Source organism: Sinocyclocheilus rhinocerous, unplaced genomic scaffold (assembly GCF_001515625.1).
Source record: "Sinocyclocheilus rhinocerous isolate Xijiao unplaced genomic scaffold, SAMN03320098_v1.1 scaffold1973, whole genome shotgun sequence".
NCBI classification, from domain to species: Eukaryota; Metazoa; Chordata; class Actinopteri; order Cypriniformes; family Cyprinidae; genus Sinocyclocheilus; species Sinocyclocheilus rhinocerous.
The window spans coordinates 82,465-92,712 of NW_015635062.1; the positions used below are offsets into that span (position 1 = coordinate 82,465).

The following is a 10,248-nucleotide window of genomic DNA, read 5'->3' on the forward strand; positions in this document are numbered from 1 at the left end:
TGACTCTTAACTTTTATAAAGAATATCTCTTTGGATTTGAGACTTTAGTCTTTGCAAATTTACAGATCTTCTTTATGCACCAAGAGCTTGTAACACTTCAAAGAGAAAGGAAAAACTGAAATCGCATCATATGACCCCTTTAATGATAAAATCACAAATTACACTAAAGAGATCTCTGATTATTGCTCCACTATTTACAACAGGCTATACATATCATCACAATTGGATAAAAAGGCTTCTATTGATTTTTTTATTCACTGAAACTGACAGTCAAACAACAAATTTGTGACCCTGCAGCACAAAACCAGTCTTAAGTCGCTGGGGTATATTTGTAGCAATAGTCAACAATGCATTGTATGGGTCAAGATGATCAACTTTTCTTTTATGCCAAAAATCATTAGGATATTAAGTAAAGATAATGTTCCATGAAGATATTTTGTAAACTCCCAACCTTAAATATATCAAAACTTAATGTTTGATTAGTAATATGCATTGCTAAGAACTTCATTTGAACAACTTTAAAGGTGATTTTTTTGCACCCTCAGATTCCAGATATTCAAATAGTTGTATCTCGGCCAAATATTGTCCTATCCTAACAAACCATACATCAATGGAAAGATTATTTATTCAGCTTTCAGAAGATGCATAAATCCCAATTTAACAAAAGATTTTTTTGCACCCTCAGATTCCAGATTTTCAAATAGTTGTATCTCTGCCAAATATTGTCTTAAACCATACATCAATGGAAAGTTTATTTATTCAGCTTTCAGATGATGTGTAAATCTCAATTTCCAAAAATTGACCCTTATGACTGGTTTTGTGCTCCAGGGTCACATTTATAAATAATTTGCTAAGCAGCAAGCCCCTTTTCTTCTTCTTCTTTTAAATCTAATTCCAGTTTACCATCATCTATCACTCAAAGGGTAATTACCTTAATTCCTAAGCCTAAAAATATGTGTTTATTATTGATAACTGGCAACCAATTAGTCTTTTATTAATGTATAAATGAATTGCTTCTGTATTTTATTGATAAAAGTGTGGGTTATTAATGAAACTCAGTCAAGTTTTATTAAAAACAGGCACATTTCAAATTATCCAAGATTAGTGTATATATATTAGATTATTTTTATTTGGGTAACGCAAATAGTTTTATTTTATTCTTAGCTCTTTGGCAAAGTTCTTGATACTGCTGAACGTGGCTTAAAGGCCTTTGGTTTTTGGTGGTTTCTTTTGGTGATTTAAACCTTACACAATAAAGCAAATTGCTCCATCAAACTTAAACATGGAACCACTTCTAGATGTGAATTAAAAAGAGAAATTAGAGAGTTGTCCCATCTCCCCTTATATTTGTTACATGCACTTTGCTTCATTTAAAAGATGATGACTGACCATGTTCTAAATTGCCTCTAGATTTACAAGTGTCCGTGCACAATAACACTGATCATTTCACCTCTGATCCGTCAACCACCCTTGTACCACAAAACCTTCTGGCCAACCATTGATCGATTCAACCTCTTTCATCGATTATTTTCCTGCACGGAAAAAAATGGTTTAGGACTTACTTTTTCACTCAGAAATTGCTAGTAAATTTTTTACAAATAATTACAAAGAAACTGCAAGCAACACACTGAACTAAGCATGATATCCTTGTTTTATTTAAAACTTCAAAAAATCATTTTGACAGTAAGTAAAACAACAGAGCAAGCTCATTTCTTAACATTACATGTTCATCAGGTGTACTACAACTGTTTAAAAAAAAAAAAGAGTTTAGTCAGTGCACTTTAAAAACATGTCTGTCCAATATTGTTGCTCCCCCATTTTGGTCTGGAAACAACATGGTGGGAAAGTAGAGACAGATTGTCGGCTATGGACATGCTTTTGTTTTGAATTTTTGTGAAGGGAAACTTTGGTTGTTATAAACAGCATAAAATAGCTCCCTGTTACAGAACATTTATTTTTTGCAAGAAAGAGATGACCGGTTCACATGTGCTCCGTGCTGCCGAACCGAGGCGGCTACAACGGTCTATTGCGCTAAATTAAGCAGTGCCAATACACCATTTATTGTTTCAATTTTGTTATACAATTGACAGAATTTGAAAGCTGGGACTTTGTAACAAAGCTAATGTTTAGTGTATCGTTTTGTTCATACATCAACTGAAAAACAGCATGTATTAAAAAAATAGATTCTTGGGATTTAAGAATCAATATCGGTTCATCAAAATGAAGACTGAATAAATACAAACAAAAACATTGTCAGTCCAGCCCTAGATGACATGACATTTTGTTTTCACAGAATAGTTTAAGTTGGCAAAATAAATGATCAATAATCATTGACTATGATACCGTATTACCACAGTCTCATTTCAGCAAGCAAGGGCTTCTGTTCTGTTGTGATGATCATTTCAGATTTCTCCTCACTGCTCTGTTTTACATCGGCTCCTATACAAAACTCATTCTTATGTGTCTGAATCCTGATTGGTCCTTCTATCTGCTGATTGTCCTGAGAGCTGTTTAGCTCCTTGTGCAATATCCTTAGCTCACAAAAGTGCTCCTTCACCGGCGTGCTCTCCTGCATGGCCGAAAGTATTGAGGACCGTTGTGACCAAAACTTTAAGAGAACAGCCAGAGAGAAAGTCAGTAACAGAAAACAGCTCAATATGCTTTACCTCTCTTGCTCTGTCATTACTTTTTTTAGGTCCTCTGGCAGGTCAGCATCAGGGAAAATAATTCTGCATCCTCTGTAGCCAAACCACACAGCCAGAAAGATCAGGACAACAGCGACTAACACCACCAGAAAACTGACCAGGAGCACAACTGCTATAAGCCAGGACTCTACTTCATCTGAGCAGACAGATACAACGGAACAATACAGGATGTTGAGATTAAAGGTTAAATCATCACAATAAAACATTCAGTAAATGTGTACGACACCACAAACATAAATATATAAACATGTACAAATGTACAAATACAAACGTACAAATACAAACTGGTTTGCTTACTGCTGGAGGTGTTGGTTAAACAGGTGAAGTTGCTGGTCTGACTTGTATTGCTCAAATACAAAATCTCTACTTCAACGCAGTAGTTTACAAGAGGCTCCAGTCTTGGTAACATAACTCTGTTCTGCTCTCTTATTAGTTCTTCCTGTTGAGAATAAAAACAAAGACACATTAAGCAGGAAATGTCCTGACGATGTGACGGACATAACCAAAATAAATGTTTGCTTTTGAAGGGAGATGTGTGTTCAGATTGGAAACTGCAGCAGGAGCTTCACAGAATGGGTTTCCATGGCTGAGCAGTTGCAAGCAAGCCTCACATCACCAAGAACAATGTCAAGAGTCAGCTGGAGTAGTGTTAAGCAAACTGACATTGGACTCTGGGAAGATAAATCATGATTGGTGGGCAATTCTGGGTTTGGCAGATGCCAGAGAACCTTACCTGCATGAATGCATTGAGTAGTTTGGTCAGGGAGGGATAATATTATGGGGCCGTTCATAATCGCAGATGAATCGCCTTTCGATTATGAATGCGATATTGCGTAGCTTGTCAGTGATCTACGGCTCTGTGTATTAAATGCCACTCCATCTGATAGCAGGTGATGGAGATTTACTACTAATCACAGAACCGGCTTTACTGACGAGATGCGCATGACAATCACATGTGATTTATCGTGCAGCCCTATTTTCAGGGGTTGGGCTCAGCCGCTTACTTCCAGTGAAGGGAAATCTTCATGCTTCAGCATACCAAGACATTTTGGACAATGCTATGCTTCAAGATTTGTAGCGACAGATTGAGGAAGGCCCTTTCCTATTCCAGTGCACAAAGCAAGGTCCATAAAGACATAGTTGGATGAATTTGGAGTGGAAGAACTTCACAACCCCATCAAACATTTTTGGTATAAACTGGAACAGAGATTGTGAGCCAGGCCTTCTTGTCCAAAAGCTTGAACTCACAAATGCTCTACTGGATAAATGGGAAAAAATTCCCACAGAAAAACTACAAAATCTTGTGGAAAGCCTTCCCAGAAGAGTGGAAGCTGCTGTTGGTGTCCCTGTCCCTGTTTGTGTAATAGTCAGATGTCCCAATAAGGTCCCTATAACAACCTTCTAGTCTAGGGCAAAGTCATTGTGTACATTAACAAAGACTTGGGACAAATATAATGTAATTTAATGGAAAAACTGTTGGAGTGGCACTATTGTGGCATGGTAGGATTTTAAACAGCCTTTAGAGTCATAGCACCACAGACAGGAGGCAAGTGGTGCCAGCGGTGTGGTTTCAATACACTGAATTCATATGAATTGACTGGGTGACTGACTGTCCTGCGGAGGAGAAGAATTGTTGAAAAAAATTATATTTGCTTTCTTTGCACACAAAAAGTATTCTCTTAGCTTTGTAAAATTATGGTTGAACCACTGATGTCACATGGACTGTTTTACCGATGTATTTCCTACATTTCTTGTTCTAGGAACATTTCAGTTAAAAATATCTTAATTTATGTTCTGAAGATGAACGAAGGTCTTATGGGTTTGGAACGACATGATGGTGAGTAATCAATGACTGAATTTTCATTTTTGGGTGAACTATCCCTTTAACACTGTGTTGTTACCTGGATGATCCACTTTTTTTTTTTTTTTTACGAGTCCCTTGATTGTCCTGAACCCACTGTTTTTCAGCATTTTCTGCATATTTTAATCTTGTGAGGACAGCTGAGGGACTCATAATCAACTGTTACAAAACATGAAAAGATGATCACGAGGAGAAAAGATTGAGCATGAAGACAACACGACTCATAAAGAGCAGTAGCGTGTAAACTTTAGGAATGATGATCTTTGAATTGTTCTTAATTTTGTTTAGAGATCACAGTTTTTTCTTTTAGTACTGCTTTTTTTCATTTAGCACTCATCAAGAGCTAATTACATGATAGAAGATAATGTTTCCCAGAAGACACCATACAATTCAAAACATTTAAATTACAATGTTCCATATTTCAGTTGTCCCTTTAAAGTTTTAATATCTAACCATACAATGTAAATTATTTTCTGCAGCAGCTCACTCTGTGTCCTCCGGTATTTTTCAGATGTATTTAATCCATAGAACTTTGTTATTTATTACTGTGAGGTGATGTGACTGGTGGATGTTAAAGACTTCGAGTTAAATCTAACAAGCATAGACCCACATGTAGACTATATGGCAAAAGTCCACAGACAAGTTATTGCATGTGAAGTAGAGGTCTTCACGGGTCCACTTGGATCCGAAAACCCGAGGTACGACCCGAGACCCGAGTGGGTTCGGGTCCAAAACTTCGACGAGTACCTCGAACACGGGTCGGGTTCGGTATTAGCGGCCTCGGGTCTCGGGTAATTTAAAATAAACATGCTTTTTCCAAATGGACCCGATTAGATTCTTTTAAACTATCCTGAATGCGTAGGCTACTTTCACTGTCGTGTTAAGTGAGGAACGCACATAGAAAAGGAGCATACGTTTATAACCTCGCACACAGAAATCATATTATAGATATGAGATCCATCAGGAAAATCCACTCACTTCATTATGCTGCGTGTTCATGCAGGGCTTTTCTTTTTTGTGTGCAGAAACCTTTCGCCGGAAATCAGGTTGCAGACGACACTAGCGAATCCATGAATTATTAGGCTATCGATTTATTTTTTATCAAACTATCACGTTTATTTTTCAAATCCACTAGTCACAATTGAAAGCCGAGCTCAGAAATAGGCTTGTATCCATCAGGCAGGCACTAATATAAAGAAACCTAATAATAAATTGAATAAATGTTAAATAAATCAAAGTAATGGAGAAGCGGATTGTTCCTGACTGACTGCGGGGCTGCAGGCTGTACACGCGTCAATGCCGTTTACGTTCGGGTCCAGTCGGGTTCGAAAATAAATGCCGTCGGGTCGGACTCGGGTCTAATTTCATCGGGTCTGTCTCGGGTCGGGTTTTTCTTAAAAAAAAAATTAATTTATGCACGTCGGGTTCGGGTAAGAAGTGATTCGGGTCGGGTACAGATTTTAGGACCCGAGAAGACCTCTAATGTGAAGTAAGATTCACATGTTTTCTTGCAGTAGAGTACAGGTTGAATGGTGTGTTGTGGGTGGTTTTGCTTCGAGGTCCAAAAACTTCAAGACGTCAATGCATTCATTACCTTTTTTGTTTCTCCATCTTTCCAGAAACGAATGAGGTAGGAAATATTTCCAAAGATATCCCTCAAATTCTTTTTTTTCATAGGAGGATCAGTGATATCAACTTCTGTTTGTCCTTTTCTGCTTCTCAGTTGTACATGAGGAGCGCTAATCTCAGCTGCAAACACAAAACACATACACATATAATTAAACAGAATGAGACACAAAATGCTAACTATGATTATTAATAAAATGCAATGTTTGATATTTAGTGCATTTAGGAAGAATTCAGACCACCACCACCAACACACACACTTTTTTCACCTTTTGTATTGTTGAAGCCCTATGCTGAAATTCTGTAAATATTTTTTCCACATCTATTTACATTCAGTACCCCATAATGACAGAGCAAAAAAAACTAATTTCTGATAAATAATGAGAGGAATGACAGTAATGAGAGTTCCCTTTCAGTCGGTCACTCTCGACGTCACGTCGGATGACCGACGAAATTGGGATCTCGCTTAGAGAGACCAATCTACTTCGAGTGTAAACTAAACGAGCCAATGCACATTGGCATGCGATTATTGCATCCAGCTGCCGCTGATCACAGCGTGAGTATAAGTAGGCAGCAGATGCAGCGCATATTCAGCTTTTCGCTGAGGAGCCGAGCGATCACATCGTTCTGCTCCTGACTACTCTACTGAGACAAGAAGACTGAACGAGTTCAGCACGCTCTTGGAGAGCTCTTCGTGTTGGCGGTACGGCACTTCAGCGGTGGTGGTTTCCCGTGTCGAGTGGGTTGCACACAACAGGCTGCACTACCCCTGTGTGTGTTGCAGACGGCCATCTCCCCTGTGCGCTTCAGCACACTGAAAGAGCAATTTCCATACTAAAAGAGCTTCACGGGTGGAACGTCTTTTTGAAGACGCGTCTTTTTAAAGATGTCTTACCACCCGTGTGTTTCTGGGTGCGGTCGTTACCTGGCGCCGGGTGATGGTCAACTCGGATTGAGTTGGGCAGGTCATTCCACCAGGAGGGAACATTTAATGTAAAAGTCAGTGAAAGTGATTTTGTGACTCTTTGGGATGGCACACTAAAGCGACGTTCACTTGAAGAACGCAAGCTTCTAGAGGCACATACGTCTGAAGTAATGAATTTAGGTAAAGGGGTGCAGAGCCAGTGGTGGTTTTGTAGGCAAACACGGTTCCTGAGATGCCCTTTGCCAATAGGGTTGACAGGAGGATCTGGTGGTTAACCATGTCAAAAGCAGCGGACAGATCCAGCAAGATAAGTATTGAAGATTTGGAATCTGCTCTTGCCAGTCTTAGGGCTTCAACAACTGAGAGCAAGGCAGTCTCGGTTGAATGTCCACTTCTGAAACCAGACTGGTTGACAAGAAAAAATGACCAGACCAGAGACCAGACAAAATGGCCAGCTGGGAGAGCATACTTAAATACAGTTCATGTCTTGGACGTGAACAGCTGGGAGAAAATCTGATGGGTGTAAATCAGTCACCTTCTGACGATTGGGCCAACAACAAAATGCAAAGAGAAAATCAATCACAGCTCTTAATCTGAGTAACGTTAGCTTTAATCTAAATAAATCCATCAAATTATACAGTGAAAACTATGCAGTCATATTTTTATTAGATTTCTTTTGTAGGCTATATTACTTACCTGAACAGTAATGTTAGAAAAAAATTAAAGCACTGTTTATTTCATTTGTATCTTTGCTTTATTGCATTTGTCAGTTTGTTTTACTTTGTGTCTTTGTTTATGTTCTTACCGTATCTTATCTTATGTATATAAAACACTAAAAATGCCTGCACACTGGTGCCGGTTAAAGTACCGGATTAATAAGCAGTATCAGTAATACCGTTAAAACCAAATGATCCCCATCCATATCCTGCAGATACCATGAAAATAGTCAAATAAAATTCCTTCCTTGATATTTGCTGCTATTTGTGTATTGAAAATGTTTTTGGTTTATGCTTTGACTCCTGTCTAATTTTCTACATTTAAAAAATTTACTTTTTTTTGGTGGGCTAGTTACATTTATTTCAGGCTACCAAAATGTGAAGAGTGCCTGTCCGAAGGTCTACCAGGGATTGTGAAAATTTGCGAGCCCTGCATTTCATGAAACTGGGCCCTGAATACTTTCTTGCATGCACTGTACATGTGATATTTAAGGGACATTCGTCCAATGATAATTAATTTAGCTCTAGGTCCACTAAAACATTTTAATTGTGTTCAAGAATGGCCCAGCCAAACTTTTGTGGAATTACTTACTAATTTCTCTACTGACAACAAAGTCAAAATAAACATAAATATATGAGTAGATAAATTAGATGACTCACTTATTTCATCCACTGATAACTTTTCAGTTTCCACCCAATCAGAAGTTTCTCCATGTAGCTCTGCCCGAACACGAAGTTGGTAGGTTCCAAAAACGGAAACTTTGTCAGTGAAATCACAGCTTAGTGATGAGCTGCTTAGACACACTGGCTTATACATATTCCATCCTCTAGAGGGAGAAAATTAAACAACAATTAACAACAAAATGCATAACCATCCACCTAGATCAACACAGCTTCACACAAAGACTGCTTCTAAACCCTTCTGTAAACACCACTGCTTTTCCTTCATGATTAAAATTTGACTTTTGTCTCTTTTTAAAGACGGGTCTCTTTTATAAGACCTGACCTGGATTTAAATCAGGTTTTAGCATCAAATTATTGTCAAGCTGCTGCTGCTGCTACTAGAATAATAAACTAACCTACATTTGTTAAAACCTTCTTTAGTGCACTTATCATCACCCTTGACCAGTAACTTACTTCATTTCAGCAGTGTAGTTGAAGAGTGTATTCGTGGTGTTTTGTGGTGGATCCCATTCCAAAACTAATCCCATGTTCAGAGATATCATTCTCACATTCTCAGGGGCCGGGACCTTCTCTGACAACACTCAAACACACAAACATATAGATATTTAAATAAATGGCAGCCACAAAGGTTTACTAAAATACACACTACCGCAACTGTGCAGCGACAAATACATGTTAAACAAAGCAAAACTATATTTCCTAAACTGGATCTTATCTAAATACAAATAATAATAGTAAAATTTAGTATGATAGATAGTTCAGAAATGTGTCTGAATCTCTGTTGACAGGAATGTTTTTGTCTGAATCCATTAATACAGAAACAGGAAGTTCAGCGAACATTTACTGTCAGACACAGACGGGTTTTCCCCGAAAATACTGCTTAATACCACGACTAAAGTTTAAATAACAACGCAGTGTTAAAGAATAAAGTATGAACTAGCAGCCTAAAAGTTTTTTTCCCCTCTTTTATGAGGTTTCATTCGCGTAAAGACTCTTAAAGCATATTATGAATGAAACTCACCTGCTGTGAGGCAGAAGATATAAAACAATAAGACCACAGACAGACAGGATAAAGCGGGCATCGTTCTTCTTTAAAAGAGCAGGAGCACCTGTATAAAGTTCACAGACAGTTTGGTCTTACTGTAAGTTTGCGCTTTGAGAGCGCGTACGTCGTTTGTTTCCTTGTATGTGAATAGGTCTAGAAGGAAAAACGGAACCTAAAACGCACGCAGATATACAGTAGTGTACGTTTACAAGAAATGGAGGTGTCAAGCTGGTAAGGAGGCCAATAGTATGCAGCTGCAGACCCGCAGTTTCAGGACAACAGCGGAAGCGCAGGAAAGAATGAGCAAGACTGAGACTGAGACAGTTCGATAAAGTTAGCTAGATATTCACAGATTCGACATTTCCGGATAAATAACTCACGAGCAAAATGTTTTTACTACACAATTGACGCCTCTTTTCTTTCGTAGTGATGTAGAAAACGAGCTACAAGCGAGTTTTCCTCAAAACAAGCTTTCCTCCGCTCTGTACAAAATACATTGATCTCAATGCGCTGGCGTCTGAGAGACAAGTCCGAGGGGACCGTCTGCAAAGTGCGAAACGCGAAAAGTGTTACTAATACTCAATAACTTCACAGTAACACGCTGCAGTGTCTCCAAATTCAGTTCACACATCACTGCTCTCCTGCTGGTTATTCTACAACACTATTATACACTAAACATTAAAAAA

General features: G+C 38.4%; 1 protein-coding gene across 2 annotated transcripts; it reads right to left on the bottom strand.

Annotated features, from left to right (window-relative positions):
* Positions 1-1,770: 1,770 nt before the first annotated feature.
* On the bottom strand, positions 1,771-9,691 carry LOC107746587 (interleukin-10 receptor subunit beta-like). Of its 2 annotated transcripts, none has more exons than XM_016560852.1 (7): positions 9,539-9,691; positions 8,971-9,088; positions 8,494-8,660; positions 6,161-6,315; positions 3,003-3,144; positions 2,687-2,841; positions 1,771-2,608 (listed from the first exon to the last, which is right to left on the bottom strand). In XM_016560852.1, the coding sequence occupies exons 1-7, from the start codon at positions 9,597-9,599 to the stop codon at positions 2,348-2,350; spliced, it is 1,059 nt and encodes a 352-aa protein (XP_016416338.1). In that variant the 5' UTR covers positions 9,600-9,691; the 3' UTR covers positions 1,771-2,347. The 2 variants fall into 2 exon arrangements, with proteins under 2 accessions (XP_016416338.1, XP_016416337.1); XM_016560851.1 differs by having other exon boundaries at positions 8,971-9,097.
* Positions 9,692-10,248: the final 557 nt, after the last annotated feature.